This window comes from Opisthocomus hoazin, chromosome 26 (assembly GCF_030867145.1).
Source record: "Opisthocomus hoazin isolate bOpiHoa1 chromosome 26, bOpiHoa1.hap1, whole genome shotgun sequence".
NCBI classification, from domain to species: Eukaryota; Metazoa; Chordata; class Aves; order Opisthocomiformes; family Opisthocomidae; genus Opisthocomus; species Opisthocomus hoazin.
In genome coordinates this window covers 4,796,357-4,816,421 of record NC_134439.1, presented here as the reverse complement: position 1 = coordinate 4,816,421, position 20,065 = coordinate 4,796,357, and the positions used below count along the sequence as shown (strand labels likewise).

At 41.7% G+C, this 20,065-nt stretch overlaps 1 protein-coding gene across 5 annotated transcripts in view; it reads right to left on the bottom strand.

The window, feature by feature from the left end:
* Positions 1–362: 362 nt before the first annotated feature.
* SPOP (speckle type BTB/POZ protein) overlaps positions 363–20,065 on the bottom strand; it is a 29,604-nt gene continuing 9,901 nt past the window's right edge. For all 5 annotated transcript variants that reach the window (XM_075443485.1, XM_075443486.1, XM_075443484.1 and 2 more), the window contains 9 exons: positions 13,707–13,848; positions 13,242–13,363; positions 11,477–11,628; positions 11,244–11,371; positions 7,470–7,647; positions 6,828–6,883; positions 6,285–6,407; positions 2,509–2,651; positions 363–1,622 (listed from right to left, as the gene is read on the bottom strand). In XM_075443485.1, the coding sequence (XP_075299600.1) occupies positions 1,478–1,622; positions 2,509–2,651; positions 6,285–6,407; positions 6,828–6,883; positions 7,470–7,647; positions 11,244–11,371; positions 11,477–11,628; positions 13,242–13,363; positions 13,707–13,784 (1,125 nt within the window). In that variant the 5' untranslated portion in view covers positions 13,785–13,848 and the 3' untranslated portion in view covers positions 363–1,477. The remainder of the gene's footprint in view (positions 1,623–2,508; positions 2,652–6,284; positions 6,408–6,827; positions 6,884–7,469; positions 7,648–11,243; positions 11,372–11,476; positions 11,629–13,241; positions 13,364–13,706; positions 13,849–20,065) is intronic.

Here is a 20,065-nt window from a genome sequence, read left to right as displayed (position 1 = left end):
CTACCCAGACATCCTGTGCTGCGCCTTCATGTTATAAAACAGACGGCAGCTTATACTGTTCTCCCTTCCCATATCTAAACAGGTACGGGTGAAAGGAAGGACCGTGGGTCAGCTTCATGCAGCTATTATTAAAAGCAACGCTCTCTAGTATTTTGGTAATACCTGCTACGAGAAATACCACAGGCTTGCACTGCAATTTTGTGTGCAGCATTCCTTAATAAAGCCCCTCGGCGTGCCAGGAACAGCATGTCACTATCAGTACACAGCAGCAGACTGAAACTGAACCCTTTGGAGCGGGTTTTAAACTGGGAAGTCTTGAAAATGAAACAAACCAAAAAAGACAACAGATACCACACAGTACAAAATAGTAATTATTTATATTTTCAAAAAGAAAAAACAAAAGTTACCAGCTATTTTGAAACTTCTTCCCTGTAAGAACAGTGACTAATAGAAAGGAACAGGACTGGCTCCTATACAGTAGGCAAGTCAGGTACAAACAGTTGTTAAGAATCATTTAGCAACTCAGGACAGGGACTTTTGACGCAGCGTTCATGAACAATAAAATTTATCTTTTTTTTTTTTTTTTTATAAAAAGGGGGAGGAGGGAAATAAAGCAGGGAAAAATGCCAAAAACATTTCCCACAATATCTAAAAACAGTAACCGTTGTTCTTGTCAGACAGCACGCTCCAGATCAAGGATTTTTCTAGTCCTTTCAAAAGCAATACAGACTTGCCAAAGGCTGCCTTCAGTCTATTCACACCCTCCAGAACACACAGCCTTTCACTGTCCCCTTTCACTTCAGCCTGTCATTTTATAAAAGGGTTTTTTTTCTTTTTTTTTTTTTGTTTTTTTTCTTTTTTTTTGCAATTAACATACAAGTGCTACTAACAGAGAAACTGATCTTCTTGTTGCTGGATGGCAATACGGAGTTACACAAACGTCCAGTTTTTAGCTCAGCTGGAAAGACTTAAATTCTCTTTTTTTGATATAAATACTACTGGAGCTCCCATCAGGTACTTCCTTTCCAGAACCTCACTGGAAACTCTTTTTAACCCTCCAACACTCTCCAAAGCTAAAATGTCCTCTTGCTCCAGGCATCTGACGATTTGTTCTGTGCTGCCAGACGCAGAGACGTTGTTTTCCCCAGTACCACTGCTGGGTTATTCCGACTTGGGTCAGTGCCTAAACCAAACCCTGTACTTAATTGACTCAGCCAAGTTGAAGGGAACACACAGACGATGCAGCGACAGGGATTCGTTAGGTTGAACAGCCCCAGAGCCCCAGGCCCACCCTCCCCCCTCTCCCCAAGTTACTTGGTGCTGTTTTAAAAAGTCTGGGTGTCACGAAGCAGTCTCTTCCCCCCAACAACAGAGTAAAAGCTCCACAGATTTCGCTGTCTACCTGGTGGTCAAGGTTACAGCAGCAACAGCTGATGCTGCTTCCAGAAAAACATGGGGTGGTGTGACAGGCAGGACTTTAGGATTGCTTCAGTCGCTTACGTGGGGGTCCCAGAAAGGGACACTGCGCAGAGGCCAAAGAGCGATACGCCTCAGCCACCAAATGGGGATGTGATACTACCATAGACTTCCAGCCCGATGTCTCCATGACGTCAGAAGCATGACTAGAAATGAGAGAGAATAAATCTGAAGTTATCAACTGGGGATAAAAAGGATTAACTAAACAGATTTTTTCCACGTGCCCAAGAAACTTTGACATTCTAGCATACTGTTTTAGGACCACGTTGGATGTATGTTAGGTATCTCTTGTGAAGATTGCCAGCTTTTGGCTCTGCTGGCACAATCACATGCTGGACAGTCCTTCAACTTAAGGATGCAAAGCTTAAACAAAAAAGACCCAGGTGGAGGACAGCAGGAACACAGTGCTTATCTACCCTGACCACTCGGCACAGAAGTATTTTAAATTGGTATAGAAAGTACTGAGAAAAACTGTATTAACTGACAAATAGGACGAGGACCAAGGCCAGGTCGGACGGGACTTTGAGCGACCTGGTCTGGTGGAAGGTGTCCCTGCCCGTGGCACGGGGGTTGGAACTGGACGATCTATAAGGTCCCTTCCAACCCAAACCATTCTATGATTCTATGACTAAAAATGTTTCCAGACATCAAAAGTAGTTGGTAGTCATTTTACACCTGCTGAAAAGTCTGTTAAATTATGCGTTGCAAATAGTCCCTCAATATCAGGGACTACCGGACATTCTACTACCTAAAAGTTCTTGTGATCTTAGGAAGAGATCCAGAACAGCTGACAGAGACAGTCCTGCTGTACACTCTGAACAGGCCCAGCGGGACAAGACTAATCTGCCCTCAGGGCAATACCACTTCTGGGATGCCAGATAAATGAAGGATCACAATGGGAGAAGTAAAAAACCCAAAAACAATAGAGAAGAATCTCCCCTGTATGCAAAAGTTCACAAGTTGTGAACCCTACTGCTAATAAACGACACTTTCCTCTAGCTTTGTTGCATCCTGGAACAAAAGTAAACTCACTAGTTAATGAAGTCCACTGCTTGAGTTTTCAGTTGATCGGCACTATGTAGGTCAGCCAGAATGAGGATCTCAGCTGCATTTTCCACAGACAGGTTGCTGCACAGGGCATCCTCACACATCACCTTCAGACGTTCTAGAGCGTACTGCAAAATACAAGCCAAGTACAGTTACAAAGAAGAAAACACCTACTCAGGCCTGACGCGAAGCCTTACTCGTGCTCCTTCACTCGTCAGTAACAAACTACTCTATTATGCTGACCAGATCTCTCTGCTTTGCTATATGCATCTGAACTGTACTCAAAGAAGTAGTGACCAGCAAACAAAAGGAAAAAAAAAAAAAAGAGAATCATGATGCGCCCACCCTGAGGAAAAGCAATGGAGAGGAAACATACCCACCATAACTCTCATCCCGGCCTTCTGGTGTTACAGGCTTACTGCTGCTGTGTTCATGCTTTGAAATGAGAATTTCAGGTCACCTGTAATACTTACTATCTCAGTTACTTCAAGGCACAGAACGCTAAAGCCAAATCTTTACTCTGTTACTGCGTGACAGCATTACTCAGGTTCAGTGGGAAGGCCTAGCTAACAGTGAATGCTCCATAGGTGTTCCAGTGATGTTTAGACAGCTTTCACTCAACTTCTTTGCCATTACTGACCTGCACGTTAAGATCAGCCTTGCTCAAGTACAAGCTACTAGTTTACTATATAAATATATATAAATAAAATACTATATAATACTAAAATGTTAAACAAATGCCCCTGATTTCTTGCGGCTATGCAGCTGGAAACGAAACATCACAGCATGTCTGTAACGCCCTGGCAAAAGCTCTGTTCTAACTTCACATTCTCAAGCTTAGAGTTTCTACCATGCAGATGTGCATTTGCCTCAACATTTTTTAGATCCACAAGGTTGGGCCATGTCAATGGTTTGAGAAATTCAAAGGATATGCTTAGAAGAGTGTCGTCTAATAAGTTTCACACTCTACTTTCTGCAGCACTTTCAGTCAGTACTGAAACATGCAGACACAGCCAAGATTTTCAAAAGCATCACAGTGGTCTTAGGAAGACTTCAGACAGGTCATCACTCAGAAAACTCCAAGCCATTCGTTACCAAGAAATGAAACCCAAACCCCAAACCTCAGGCTTTTAGAATATCATAGCTGGGAACTGTGAGACTGAGATACTTTGGAAAATCTTGATGTGTGGAATCTGATTATGGGGTTTGCTTTGGGGCTCTCTGGATGAAAGAAACAATATTTCTAATGGTTCTGAATATTCTAGATCCCATGATTACATTTCACAGGGATTAGCAGAGTAGTCAATTCCAATGCAGTTCTTCTATGAGTAATAACATTAGCACTACATAAACTGTCCTAAAGATTAAACACAGTTAAGTCTCCGTCATGTTACGACTTCAAATTGAGTGACATTTCTAAAAAAAAAAAATCTTTAAGATTTTTTTTTTTTTTTTAATCTGACAGATAACTGCATTTGAGAGTATCCTTCACATTGTGTGTGGCTTTTTTGGACAACTTAAAGATGACACGGCATACAAGTTCTTCAGTATGTGAAGCCACATTAGGAAAAGATATCGGATTTGTAAGGACTGCTCTGTCAACCTGACCAGAGAGCTGGTAACAAGCTCATTTGCATGAGGACAGGAGTGTTTGCCATGTAATAAGCACTATTACTATAAATTGATTTTATATTCTGATTGAGATTTTCATCCCAGTATGATTAAATTTAAATGAATAATTTTAGATTATAAAAACATTTTTTCACTTAAGACTCGGCAATAATAATTACTTTCATTGAGGCATGGCACTCACAACCAGGACAGTTTTCTCCCACCAGAACATCTGAGAAGGCAAATCAAATTTACTTGCTTAATCTGTATCAATAACTAAACCAGTTTCAAATGAGGGGCAAGCCATTAGTTTATATTATTGTCTGTCAGTAGCTTAAAATGCAGCAAACGAAGCTTAAAATTATTCCTTTTGTAAATTGAATATTGTCCTCCATGCATGTACAATTTTTATTTCGATTTTCACTACAAACAGCTCAGCTTCTAATTACATAGTTGGGCAAAAGTAGCCATTCTGGTCTCTCAGGTACCAAGACTTCCCCTTCCCCCCCTTTCCTAATTACACTTTAAAAAAAAAAACACCCTACCTAATAGCAACACTTACCCAAGAGGCTGAAATAGTACCTCCTGGGTTGAGAGGACGTGCTTTGTTTTGGTTTTGGTCTAATTACATATTTTCCCCAAGAGACAGGAGGAACTCAGAAGAAGCTGTTTCAGTCTCTTGAGTAAATATTAGATGTTTTATGTGCTTTCATGGAAGATTTTTTTATTTCTGCTTTTAAAAGACACGCAATGAGTTTAAAAGGAAAAAACCTACATTAAAAGCCAGGAAACTCAAAGTTAAAGCCTACTCTGTCCTTAATGTACTGCTTCTTACTTACACTCGTCTCAGTTAAAGAAGGTACGTGAGCTCTCAAATCAATACTCTTTAAATATTAAATAAAATATGTGGCAATGATCATAACCAGGCCAAGCATCTCCTTGCATTATTTCCCATTTTAATTCTAGTTGCAGTGGCCTAATAATGGCATATGGAGCATTTCACCTCTAAAATCAGCATTTTTGATGAAGCCCAGGTCCGCAGTGACAGGGAATCTGATGGCCGTGTGGTGGTTGCGTGGAACAAGGTTACATGCATCCACATCTTAAAATCCACCACCCTAACTGGCACCCACAAGAGAATCCAAGGACTGAAGAAGCATGGAGACTGAACTACGCTCTCACCCCTAGAGGTGGTCCCTCCAGGTCAGAGTTGAGGCACATTGGCAGGGCAGTGTGGAGAATCTTGCACTGCTGCTACCCGTGCTGAACCTGTTCGATAGATAAATTCAGGACTTTAGTCTCCAGTGCTGTCAAACTGGCATCTTTCACCTGCACTAAGTTCACTTTTAAGAGAAAAAAAACAAAAAGGAAATAAAATTTTGGTTATATATTACGAATTTTCACTGGTTAATACGGCGTGCTGGCCAGCAAAGCACTCTCTTCCGTCCTTGGTGCTGCAAAGGGAAGGAGGCAGCGGCTGTCTGGCTGGCAAGGCCACAGCGGTGTGCCTGCTACCCGGGGACTACCAGCAGCCTTCCAGTCAGACCATCCCCGACACCTCCCTGGAAGGACCCTGCAAAACTGCAGATGGGTTAGGCAACAGGGCTTCCTCCAGTGCACCCCTTCTCTCCATAAACAGCAGGGACTGTCACTGCAAAAAGAAAATAAACAACAGGACCTTCCCGCTCTCGGCTATCCATCACTTTAGAGCATCTCTTGAAGCTGCTGATACCAGCCAGACCAGAAGGAGAAGCAGGCCCTGTTTGCCAAGACAGAACACTACTTTTGAGATTTGGTAATAAGCACACTAAGAAAATATCGCCAGGTCCACCTTGAAATTTTCTTCTCACCCCCAGCTCTTATTCTAGATTATGCTGAACAGAGATGTCCCCTGAAATTTTAAGAAAATGCTTAAAAATGAGCAATAGAGACGGAAATTCCTGATTGTTATATATTAAGATATGTATCTATAGAGCCATAGTTATCTTACATGTATCTATACTACACCCAGGTTTACCACAACCAATTGAAAGAAACTGAACAACAACGATCACACGAAAAGCTTAGTGCAGCAGTCTCTGAGGAACTCCGTGTAAAGCAAGGCACATGCCACTCCCAGTTCTCTGAACACCCATAAATCTCAACTGTACCTTGTCAGCAGCTGCCAGCAGGTCATCAGCCATTTTGTCAAGATTTGGTGCCTTCCCCGTGTAAATAAAGCACATCATTTCCTTAAAAACTTCAGGCTCCACATCATTGATTTCAACCCGATTCTGTATCAGAAAAATGAAGCTTATTAAGGTCCTGACAAGATGCTAAAGGCTTCCTTCTATCCAAGGTCTTTCAGTATTCAGAAATTTGCTACGGAAACAAACTATTTCGAATGTGTAATGCTTCCAGAAAAAAAAAAAAAAAAAGACGTGGAAAGAAAAATTCTAAGTTTTGTTTCACATTCTCTGCTTCTCCCTATCCCACCCCAGACTGTTTCCCCAAGAGTAACAAAGGTAACAATTGCCTCCTCCCTTCAGGACAGCTGAAGCAGAGACCTGTATCTAATGTGAGAAAAACAGTTAAAAGGTGACAATAGTCACAAACACTACCCAAGAAAGTTATCTGACCACTGATGCTAACTAAGAGTTGACCAGAGAGCTGTTCACCTAGCTGGAGAAGTTCTCCTTCCTTCCAGAACTTACCTTTTTACTCTCTTCCATCTCATGCTCAAACATGGCGCTGAAAACCGGGGAACGCGCTATGGCAATGAGGAAAATACAACATAGTTAGAGATGCTCCTCTAGGCTTCATTAGATGCTAAGTGTAGCCTGTCAACAGCTCAACAACTGTCCTGCTACTTAATGCAGGAAAATCTCTCATACAGTAAGTCAGACAAATTCAGTACAACTGCTAAAGTATAGGTTGTGACATAATGGAATGTGGCCAATGTAGCCTCAGACTGGGTAAGGGAGAATTTCTCGCTTCCTTTCAACCAAGGCTGAAGAGTACATGGGTGGTAACGTAATTACGTTTCTTGACTTCTGGACATTCCTCTGGAAATGTGGTAACTTCTCCTTACAAATGCTTTAGGCATACATTATGGTACACTACAGCCACAAAAGAAACCTCCTACCATCCTCGTCACAGGAGGAGACAGGCAATTAAAAATAGAGTAGATACTTCTTCTCTCCCCGTTAACAGTTCACAAAACGGTCTTTTACTACAGCTCTGCAGTTAAAAGAGTTGCAAAAGCCTGCTTTAAATACGGAGTAACTCAGAAAAACCCACTTGCCATCATGCTGTTGTCTCCTATCCCACTAAGGCCCATCCAACTCAATACCGACCTGCTAGTATGGCTTTGTGAGCCTGGAACTCCTGGCCTGCAACGCACAGACAGCAGTCTGTGAAGCGCGAGTTCTCCCAGAGTCCTCCCAGCTCATCCGCCAAGCGGCACTCTGGTACCTTCACCATGTTCATAGTGTTCTGGCCGGAGATATTGACAGAGTCCTGTACCACGCTCACCTGGAGGGGAAGAGAAAGCAAAACACTCAAAACTCAAAAACCCATACTGGAAAACTAATCTCCCTACAGGAATTTTTCATTTCTGGGGTGAAGGGAAATGCAAAGCAAAACCCACACCTCTCAAGTAGAACCACTGTATGATTAAAAATATCTACATTTTTAAGGCATCCTTTCTGCCCTGCCATGACGCTGTTTTCTGCTCCTCCAGTGTCTATCCCAAGTCCTAAATCACACCAGCGGATTTTCTTCTCAACCCCCTATTAACAGCACTTCTATGCAATTTAATCATAACTTCATTAGATGGTTTCCTAAGGAAGTGGAACCTTATTTTTCTGCTTTTACAGACACCATATCTGACCTAGTTTTTTCCTTCTATCAACACTCTGAAACCCTCCCCAATCAATAATGCAATACAGCAGTACAAATGAAAATGAAGTATACAGAGAGCTTCTATAACTGAGCACTGCATCCACACACGTATGCAAGCGCAGTGTCTGACCTCCCAAATGTCTCGTTGCTTCTGGTTCTAAATTTCTTAATGCTTCCATCACATCACAAAACAAAATTTAAAAACCCCTAAACAGTAGATTTAAAAAAGCAGCTTTACGTCAAGTAATTAGGAAGATTGGGGGAAGACAGATTCCTTATCACCTGCTCTAAAGCACACACGGTTAGGCAGGGACCACGCGTAGCCACACTGGCTGATGAACAACCCACACAAAGGGAACCGTTAAGAGCCTATTCAGCTCCAAACCATTATTGTGAAACACGCAGTAAATCACACGCCTTCTACAGCAGACTCCAATTAGAAAAGATCAGAGTGACTAATACTACCCTGTTATAACAAAGAATAAAGGAAGAAGCTGACTGACAGGGAAGCATACGTGAGACTATTTCCTGGATTTGCTGTCAAGTCCAAGTTAAATTTCAGTCCTATTAATAACCAATGGCCAAAGAACAACGGACAGCAAGGGAAGCTTCACAGTTATGTAAAAGAAGTAAAAGGAGAAATACGTCAGAAGCTTCTTGTAAGGAAAAAAACTGCTGACAGCACATACTCCAACTCTTGAGAAACCTCCAGTGGGTTTCTGACGGCAGCCACATCTTGTATCAACTATACAACACTCAATCCCAAACAAATACCAGATGCTGCCTGCCAAAGGACACTAATGATGAGCCAGAGCAAATGTGAGGAAGCTAATATTCTTCATCATTCATTTGACAGTTAAAAAATCTTTTTGCCTTGTGACATTTAGACCAGCAACACGGACTCAAAGATGGATGAAAACTCACCAGGCTCATTAAAAAGGAATTCTAAGATGTAGATCCCTTGCTGGAGTCCAGTACTGATTACAGACCAGCCAAAAAAGACTTGCGAATTGTGTCTCAAATCAACAAACAAATCCTCTTCATACATGGAAGAAAGTCGGTTACTGCCATGAAAATCTACTACGTGGCTTTTTACACAAGGAGTTTAGGACTGGTAGATTCCAAGAGGTGACCAGCCTTAGAGGTCACAATAGATAAGGTTCTGCTTAAGCTGTTTTCAACATCTTAGCAAGGGAACCAATGCTACCTAGCTCAGAAGAGAGCTATTACCATAACTCTGGGAACAGCCTTCTTTTTGGAGATTTACCAGAATTATATTTACCTATGATGTTGGAATATAATTTAAACAGCAAACAGTAATGCAGTTGGGATACAAACAATCAACCCCACCTGCAAAACAGAGGCCAAAAAATCCCCAACCTGACAACTAAATGAGGTCAGATTTGAAATGCATGACACGGAACATCATTCTCTGTCTTAACAGCATGTTCAGCAAGACATTATTTGTGTTCAGCATCGGACATGAGTAGAGAGCAAAAGCCTTTTTTCCTTTTAACTTTAATAAAGCAATGTGAAGGTGCAGCAGAGACACTCAGCAACCTTCCGGTCTATGGAAAACTCCAACATATCCCCACATAACAAGCATCCAGACATCCAGTATTGCTAACTTCTTAGACAGCTCCTACATACAAAACATGTTCGCTGAAAGTCCAGATATGAGCAGCATCACTTGGCACCTGTGGCCAGCAGGGAAGCATTAGGAGAGCATACGGCACACGAGTTTATATCCTAAGAGACTCACAAGCTCAGGGAAGGGGAAAAAAAAAAAAAGAGCGGGTAAAAAAAACCCCAAACCAAGCTGTTGAAAGCTCTAGCCAAACTGTTTCAGACAGCAATACCTTCCCCCTCTGATATCACTAAGCTTGAGATTTCTTACATGCTAGACTGTAGCACAACCTGAAGGAGAAAAATCAAAGATATCAAGGCCAGGTGAAGCCAGCAGCAAGTTTTCTCTTCATCCAGAACAAACAAAAACACTGAGCTGAAGCTTTTGGAGGGATTAATTCAATAACGAGTGGACTGACTTGAATTAGTACTGGTTGCCAAGACTACTGGTGGATCTCCGGTTTATCTACATCACACCTCGCGAATTCCCTTCTCAGATATTCATTTTCAAGTTTCACTCCACAAATGTAAGTTTTCTGCCTCTTTACTATGAGCCAAAGAGTAATTGCCAGACTTACAGAGGCATCACCCAAGACATTGTCCTCTTCTCCCCTCACATTGCTACAAGTGTGAAAGGAAGGGCTCCCTCCATGCCAGTAATAATTCAAGCTACTGATTGAATACACATCCTTTAGGAGATGTTTGTTAATTTAAATATGTGCTGGTTTAGGATGGCCAAACAAACAAACAAACAAAAAGCTGTCAAACAACTTTGACTGAAACATTTCTTTCACTCCTGCAAGAAAACACAGCAAAAGAAAAGACTCCTGTAAAAACCACTGCAGGAGATCCAAAGAGAGCACAGCTTGTTCTACCTGTCTCTTCTGGCAAAAATCACAGCTACAGGAGGTACTTTTCAGTTAAAAAGACAATGGAAGTAAGACAGCAGAAGCTCTGAAAACACTAAATTAGACAGTTTGAATTTGCTCATTAAGGTTTCTAAAGTTAAATACCTAGTTTTAGAAGTAACTGTCTCCATTTTTGTCTGAAATCACTACTAGTGAAATAACAATTTTGTAAGCAGCTGTAGAAAAATACAAACACAATGAATAGAAAGTTGCGGTTACTATAATATTCATTTTTCTTAAATTTTTCTTTTTCTTGGCTGTACAGACACACTTAGGAAAATAAAGAACACTTCTTTATTCAGTAGGCAAGTAACAGGCGGTCCAGTTTCCACTACAGAGCTAGTGTTGGTTATTATCCCAAGTGAATTTCAAATTAAGGAGTACAAACAGATGGATGATAATAGTAAACCAGAAGTGAAAATGATAATCAAACATACTTATTTCCTACCATCATCACAGGTAAAAGACAGATATAAAGTAACAAAAAATAAATGGAAGTGAAATGTGATGAATCACACACAGAAAAAGCCACCAGCCACTCAGGTGCATGCACAAATAAAATCTAAGTGCCATATAAACATCCAGTATTTCTCCTGACACCTCTGACTCCTTAAAAGCAATGACGAAAAATAAGGTCACATCTACCTTGCGCTAATGGAACTGCTATTCTTCCACCTGCAGAGGAAGACTTACCTCACAGAAGAGAGTGAGTTTGTCATCTGGAAGAAGTCCATTGGCCTCATCCAAAAGAAAGTCTCTTCTAATAAATTTTTTGAAACCCCAGTCCTTGCCTTGTACAAATCGATATGCTCGCTGGCTCTCTGAAAGAAAGATATGGTGCTTCAAACACCAGCTGAGTGACTCACCTGATCGAACAGCAAAAGACAAACAACTGACCCCATCAGACAGAAAGAGTTTTTACACACCCATTGCCTTCGTTTCTTCTCCTTTGGCATTCAGGATGGAGAATTTGAACTTTGCTCGAACTTCACTTTTCGGACAGCTCACCAGCAACAGATAGAGGGACAGATAATCTTTACTTTCTTCATCCAAGCCTTTAGGGTTCACACGTAAACACCTGTAGAAGCAGGTATCTGAATGAGATGTCAGCAGCAGACTTTGGCAGGTCATTCACAGCTTTCAAAGAAAGGGCACTGTAGAATTTTCACAATAAAGTGCAGCAAACAAGTTCTGTTTAACAGCCACTGAACCACAAGGAAATAATAGATAGGTAAATAGAGTGGAACTGTGTTACAGTCAGCCTCATGCTACATCTCCAAGGCAGATAATAATATACAGTCAGTAACTATGGGCAAACCATTTAAAAAAACCACACGGGAAAAGAGGAGGGGGGTATGGTTTAAATTGCCGAAAACCACCTTGGATGTCAACTTTCACAAAAGGAAAGCGAAAGAAATAGTACAATGGAGGCAATGGACTTGAGGAAGTGCAACAAATCCAGAGAAATGGTAGGTAAAATTCCACAGGCAGGAACTGAAAGGAAAAATGGATTTCTGGAAAGCTGTAGTTTCTCAAAAACATAATACTAGGGCAAACAGAGAAAACTCCTGTGTGAAGAAAAGGTAGTAAGTGCAGGAAGAGGCTAACTCGCAAGCACTTCCATGACCTGAAACCTGACACAGAATCTAACAAGAAGCAAAAACTAGGCCAAATGACTTACCGCTCAAACAGACAAGGACAAAAAATCAGAAAGATCTAGACATTACAATGAGACCTGACTAGCAAAGGTTATAAAGGTAAGTAATAACAAAAAGCAATCTAAGGAAAGCACAGGTCTGCCACCCAAAGGAAGGGAACACAAATTGTATCACACACACTAAATCTTTTAGTGGCTAATTTGCCGCAATCTGTACTAAAGAGGTTTAAAGAAAATTGCTAAAAAACACTTAACAGCTGCAACAAGGGATAAAGAACCAGGCATCCCTGGATCTACTAGGTCAGACAAGACTCGCAGCAGACACACATTCTGATCAAAGTCCACCCTGAGCTACTGGAAATTATTTGAGAACTCAGGGAAGGTAAGAAAGGTTTGAAAGGAAAGGAGAAGGGTAAAAACAATGCCATCTTGAAGAAGCAGAAACTCCTGGGCAGAAGGAGTTGCAGAACTCCCAAGACATGATCGAAGAAAGAATGTTAAGTCTCCAAATTCACAAAAAGCTGCCATAAAGGTAACACAGTAGCAACAGTCTTAAATTGCAGGATTTAGAGTATAGGCAAAAATTATTTTTAACAACATGGAGTATTAGGGACTGAAACTGGAGGCTGAAACAGAGCTTGAATACACTGACTGTGGACTCTCACTGGCTTATAAGAAGTTGTTAAGATAAACATCAGTCAAAAAAACCCAACTAAAGACATTACTAATCCTCGATGGCACATCTCGTTTCAAGGCAGGATGTAGTCTCTCTTACAGCTACGGATTCTAGAACTTCTGATGTTTTCCATTATCAGCGGAACACTGCAAACTGCCAGACCCTCACATTTATTTTGTGTGCCCAAACACTATGCTGAAGCAACAGTATTTTCTCCCTGTGCATATGTTGTACATCCAAGTAAGCAAGAACCCATGTGCAGTACCAGGTTTTTTTTACACATTTCCTCAGTTACAGAAGCCCAGATTCTTTCACACAGTTGTACAAACAGGGTGAATCTCTCTGCTTTCTTTCTTACCATTTGAGTTTATCATTGGCTCCAGATGAAAAGGTTGAGCTTTTGATGACCTCACCCATTTCTTCTCGGCAGAAGCTAAAGTTGTTTATGGTCCACATATAGGAAAACTTCACCACCTTGATCTTAAAATAGAAGGTAATAGGCAGTTTAGGGTCACGTTCATCCTCACGATCCATCTTAAAGGCAAAAACTGAAAACCTGGAAGTTGACAAGTAACCTCCAACCACAAGACAACAGAGTCTGGAAATGGCTGGCAGTGGCAGCTGGACCACTCCAACTTCTCCAACTGCCTCCTCCAAAGTCCCGACAAGGGCAGAGGGTAACATTCTACTGTTGCCGTGGTGAACGCTCACTGTTGGCAAGCAGGACATCACCTGAAAATCCAGACCTTAAACTTGTTTTGAATAGATTTCTTACCACAGGTTCTAGTTGTGTAAAGAATATCTCAGCACAGAGTGGACTAACCTGAGTGTAGCACCAGCTCTCTGCTACAGGTCCACTCGACATTTCTGCCGGAGGAGGAGGACTCGGCACCCTTGACATCGCCAGTTTGAAGATTAACAGAATTTCACAACTCCGTAGAAGAAATTTATACTTGATCTTCACCCTGTTTGTCCCCAAAGAGAGAAAAAAAACAAAACTAAGAACAAAGAAAAAAAACCTTCAGGAGTGCTGTTAAACCTCATGGGACACAAGTTAAAGCCATCACGCTTTCTCCCCCCTAGCACCTTCAAAATACGATGTTACTTTTACACTTTTTAAAGTGTTACCATCTGTTTTCTGAAGGGGGGATACACCACCTCCACTCATTCTTTCAATATGCAGCTCCTTGTAGGAATAAGCCTAGCACATAATTTCCTTTAAGAAGTCCAACATTCGGATAGAAGACTCACCACTTAACTTGGGATTTACTACTTTACCCTGAGGCCACCATTTCAACTCACTGCTTACTCCCTGTTCTCATTCTGAGTGTCTCAGGACTATCAGAGAACAGATTGGACAAATGGAGTTCTTAATCTGAAAAAGCTGCAAGTAGCATCATGCAACCCAAACTCAACAGCAAAGCAAAATCCTAGGTTCAGAGCGACTCGGTAACATCAACAGAATAATTTCCTATAGCTTAAACCTTCTCCTGAAGCCTTACTATTAGGCAAGGTGTTGGTAATGATTTCTCTACCTCAAACTGAATCCCTTTGGCCAGAGGGAAATTCTCATTGCCTTTTTATGCTAGTGAAGTTCCCAACTTGTATGGGCCAAGTCAAGTTCTCATTTGCAGAGAACATACGGGGTTAAACCCACTGCCACACACCTGCATGAATACACAGGCACAACTGATAAGACAGACACCTAGTTACAACAAGGGAGATGTTAAAACAAAATAGAATAATCAACCCATCTCTGACTTCCGAGTCCTGATCGCTAAGGCAGATACACAAAATGTCTTCAAAGCTGAGCTCAGAAACTAGGATTCATAACTTTGGCAGATATAAAAGCATCACATGCCTTACAGTTTAGCCTTCTGCTAAACACTTTCTGTTTCCCAGGTGGTATTTATCTGCCTTCCTCTTACTGCACAGGACAGCCACTGAACCACATGAACTCCACTGCTGCTAATTTTGAACCCGAAAGGATTAAAAAAAGGGGAATAAAAGACATTAAATTGTTACCTTGCTATATGAATTGCTTTAAATACAAAGGCTGATACTGAGGTTTGTTGGGGGAGAAAGTTAAAGCACAGGTTCGTAACCTCGAGGAAGGCCGAGTCATTAGTTGTTGAAAGGAAATGGTGGAAAGCACAGAGAATACACACCTAAAAATCCCACACCTCAAACCAACAGCAGAATGTTCACAAAAAGCACACCAGCATAATTCCCCCCAAACTGCTATCAACATCATTTGGAGTCTTTAAGCGCAGTTGCAGGACAGGTCTGGGTTTGAGCACAGGCTCCAGCTGCAGACCAGACCTCTCCGGAGCAAGGCTCACGTCACCCTCCACTCCAGCTCACGGCTGCGTGCTCGGGCTTCGAGTGCCATGCACCTTCACGAAGTACCTGGAAGTACTGCTACATGGGCATTATCTAACCGTAAAATAAGAGTGGGGATTTTTTCAGGTTTAATTTCCTTTAAAAAAGCACAAGTGAGCCCAGGCAAATACTGAAAAGGAGATACCCGCTATCAGGAGCTAAGAAATAAGCATTTAACCCTGCAGAGATGCACATTTAACTGGATGGAAATTTATTTCCTGGAGCAAAGCTTTGGGCAAGCAACCAACTCCGTAAGACCTGAACTGCAGACAGCTAGCACTAATGTAAAACCCAGTGCTCTCAGATCAAACTGCTTTACAAACTTCTTGCATTTGCAGTTTGTGCTGTGCATGCGGAATGAGGGAAAAAAAATGTTTTAAAACGTGAATGTTGACGCCCCTTTCTTTTTAAAATGTTCATTTTTAAATTCAACATTTTAAAAAGATAGGGACATGAACACGCACTTTTGTTACATGCTGCAGGTTTTACTACATTAAACTTAAAATTACCACAATTCCTCCAAAGAAATTCAATTATACCACTCTGTGTCATTCAAATGAAGCCAAAATTAGCAGACACTACGTTTGGATACTTAGCAAACTGCCCTTCCATAGACAACATTCAGCCTTGCCTCCCCCCCTCTGGGGGACAGATAAAACCTGAAATTCCAGCACAAGCAGCAAGAAACACCTCCTCCTCTCCAGGGCTGGGGGAAAGATGCCTTCTTCCTGGGTTTAGTCTATGGGCAGCAGAGACCCAAGCTTCTCCCTTCCCCTCGGGGTGCACAGAAGCACCGCTCAGCTCCACCGTTACATTATTCTGTTCACAGCTATTTTTAATCTACATTATTCTACAGATCTGTTTCATAGCACAGGCACAACCCACAGGGACACAAACTCCTGAGAGGACAACAAGCAGCCAGGGAAAGATGAAGTTTCTTAAGCTCACCTCCTCACCGCTGGCAACCTGTCTGCACACTGAGCAACAAGATGCAAAGCCTAATGAAAAGGTTTGACCACAAGAAAGCACGTGGAATAAATAAAACACAAGAGTGGGATGAGAAATTTGATTTTGTTCTTGTTGTTAAAATCGTAGTTAGTTTCAGTGACTTTAGTTTTTAACTAACATCTTTTTACTCAAACTACTTGTAACACGAAAGTATTCCAGTCTCTTTAAAAATAATTCCTTATGCAGAGTGAGAAATAATGCAGCTTTTATTTAATAAGCATTAGAGGGATGAAGAAAGACAGAAATAATTTAGCTTAAAATCACATTCGAATTCTCTGAAACAACGACACCATGGCCCTCCACCCATCTCCCCCTACACCTGGCCAAAACAGCTAAACCTCTAGCCACAACCACCTACTTGGTCTTGCTCCTAACAGGGGTTCTGGGCCCAGTCCATCACTGCGAGGCACCCTGGAGCTCTGTGTGAACAGCGGCCGGGCAGCCAGCAGCAGTGTCCACCAGGATCAGCCCGGTGACTCTCTGAGGCCACAATGCTGTTCTCCTCACCTGGCTTCAGAATGATTACAAGAAATACAGAATCACAGAATGTTTGGGGTTGGAAGGGACCTCTGTGGGTCATCTAGTCCAACCCTCCTGCCGAAGCAGGGTCACCCAGAGCAGGCTGCACAGAACCTTGTCCAGGCGGGTCTTGAATATCTCCAGAGAAGGAGAATCCACAACCTCCCTGAGCAGCCTGTTCCAGGGCTCCGTCACCCTCAGAGGGAAGAAGTTCTTCCTCATGTTCAGACAGAACTTCCTGTGCTTCAGTTTGTGCCCACTGCCTCTTGTCCTGTTGCTGGGCACTACTGAAAAGAGTTTGGCCCCATCCTCCTGACACCCACCCTTGAGAAATTTGTAAGTATATATTAGGTCCCCTCACAGCCTTCTCTTCTGCAGGCTGAACAAGCCCAGCTCCCTCAGCCTCTCCTCGTAGGAGAGATGTTCCAGTCCCCTCAACACATCCAGAACAGTTCAGATCAGGAACCAATTTCCACATAATTACCAACAATAAGCAGTTTTCTTTAAGACGACTTCTACTTCCAGGTAAACCAAAGCAATTACGTATCTCTACACATACATTAGAGAAGTGGTTTAACATGGAAAGTTAAAACCAGGGGGTCCTTCTTGAAGACAGACTTGTAAATTTAGTGGTAACACCTCTCTTTATGGCTTGAAAATGAGGGATTAATGAGAAGGAAAAGAGGAGACAACAACAACTTTTTATGTTACAAAGGCACACTCATCAGGCCTGTTGGAACACACTGAGAAGCTGAAGGGTTTCCTGGATGGAGGACAGAAGCTAATCCGAAATTCCTGCACCTTTCACTGGTCTCCAAGGTGAAAGCTGCAGGAGACTGTAGCTATCAATCATAAAATTGGGGAAGGAAATAGACAATAATGTGATGCAAAAATTGAAACTTTAACAGCTACTTTCTGCATTTCAACAGGCTTTTAAGATGTACCTAAATATTACCTCCGTATTACATACACAGAAAGTTTTAGAAAGCTTCTGCGGTCTGAAGGCAAGACAAATGTATGAGCTTGAGATACACAGGACTATTTAATTTCCTCTGAGTAACTGTCACTTTTATGCCTCACATCCTTTCCTCCCAGATGGCTTGGATAGGCAGGTGGTAATAAAAGTTATGACAACGTGCTAATAGAATTGCTGCATGCCAGCGCGTCATTCGTTATGCTTTTAAAATGGCCCAAAGGGGACAAAGGTTCTAGATTTTAACGATTTTCTAGTATTTGGAAAACACTTTCAGTCTAGTATGTCAAAGCTTTCTACAGATGCTTTGTGAGGCAGTTAAATACCGTTAAAAAAAGATGTTAAACTCCAACATGCCCCCAGCTCAACACGGCAATCAACCGTCAAAGACTTGTCATCAAATGACATCATTGGTACTTCTACTGCTGTAGCCAGTCATCATGGGAATAAACAGGTAATATCCATCACTGTCCTTTGCAAAAATTACCAGTAAGGAAAAACTTGCCACTTGCCTTGCTTAGCAAGCACACGAACGGAGGAAGCACATGAAAGGTTACTGAAATGTATCTTTAGAAGTGTGCCTTAAAAACCGCCATGAGCTGTTCCAGCTCCAAATGCTGAATCGCTCTTCTGGCATGGAGCAATATTAAACGCGTTTTAAAACGAACCGCAGCTGACTCAAGGAAAAGTTAAGTTTCTGATGTCAGCAGGGCACCCCCAGTGTTTATTTGCCCATGAACACTTAATACTTCACCAGTTCACACTTCTTCACTAACAGTGCTGGCACCTCTGAACTAGGAGCACTGCAGGCAGAGGTTTTAGGAAAACGTTTTGTAAATAGTTTGGGTATCAGAATTCTTTCTGGCCAGGAGAAGCAGAGACAAACTTGAACATGCAGGCATAAATATCAAGTCACAGGAAACAAAATACAAAATATTATCTTATGGACCCATGCGAGCCCATGTACAGTCTGCAAGTCTCTTACTTCCTTGGATATAAATAACAAACAACACTTGTCTCTGGACATAATTAAGATTACAGTTAAGAAAAAAAATAATTCTCACCTCATTCACAATCACTTCCAGATGAAGACATTTTATCTAAGAACCAGAGCCAGATCAGACCTTTTTGAAGCACAGGAAATGTTTCCTTGCCACCTTATTCTCATAATTTCCTCCTAATTTAGCAGCTGTACCAAGACATCTCAGCTTAAAACTTCAATCAACTGTCAAAACTATTCTGTGAGCAGCAGAGACTTGACCTGAGAGAGGTGGGGAACATCAACTCAACAAATAATTCTAGAAGAGGCCTCAAAAAATTACTAAAATTTTGCTAAACAGCCTGTCAGTTTCTACTTCTTTTAACTATCTTTTAACAAACCAGCAGTTTATACCAGAAATGTCCAAGTATATTCGTTTTCAGTAAGCATTATTCAGCAAAAGATAACTTGCAGAACTCTGTAAAAATAAGGCTATTTTTAATTAAGAATTTCGAAAACCGGGGTGGCTGCTTCTTGGACCAGCAACACATCAAAGACTACCCAAGACCAGTACAAAGCACAGAGAAAAGGAGCAGGACAAAGATAATTGGACCAATAAAACAAGGGGATGAGATTCGGAAGCACAGGAAAAGACCATTATCTTCCTGCATTCTTCAAAGCCCTGGAAAGGACAATGGAAGGTCTGAATTCGCTGCCGTGAAGAAAAAGAATAAAAGAAAAAAAAAAGGTAAGTTACCTGGAAGAGCAAAGTGAGATGCAATGCTGTCTAATTAGTGGATGAATAAAATGAGTAAGTTTTCCGTTTTTAATGTATACACTAAACAGGGTGTCATGCCACCCTTCCTACTTGGCATACCACAGAAGAAAGCCATGATGGGCAAAGCATTCACACAGCCCGTGCTAACGACTGCCAAGCCTGCGTGGCAGGAAATCTTGCCTAGCTACAAATACAGGTTGAAAGTCAGGCACAGGGAATTCCAGAGGTTACACAAAGTCGCCTAATTATTAACATGGTGGCGCAGAACAGATTGCACCAAGGTAGCAAACAACCTGTACCAGTAAAAATAGACTGAGATTAGAAATCAACACTTATGAAAGATGAAAGTGACCCGTACCAAAAAGCTGCATCTTGAAAGGAAGCCTGGTTTACACAAGCGAGAGGCTTATCTTTCTCGAACAAAGAAATGCGAACAGTTCTACAACAAGAAGCCAACCACCGCCTGGATAAAGCAAACTATAAAGGAGTAACATGAATGGGACATACACAGACTTCACTGTACCTGAATTAGAGGGAAGCATA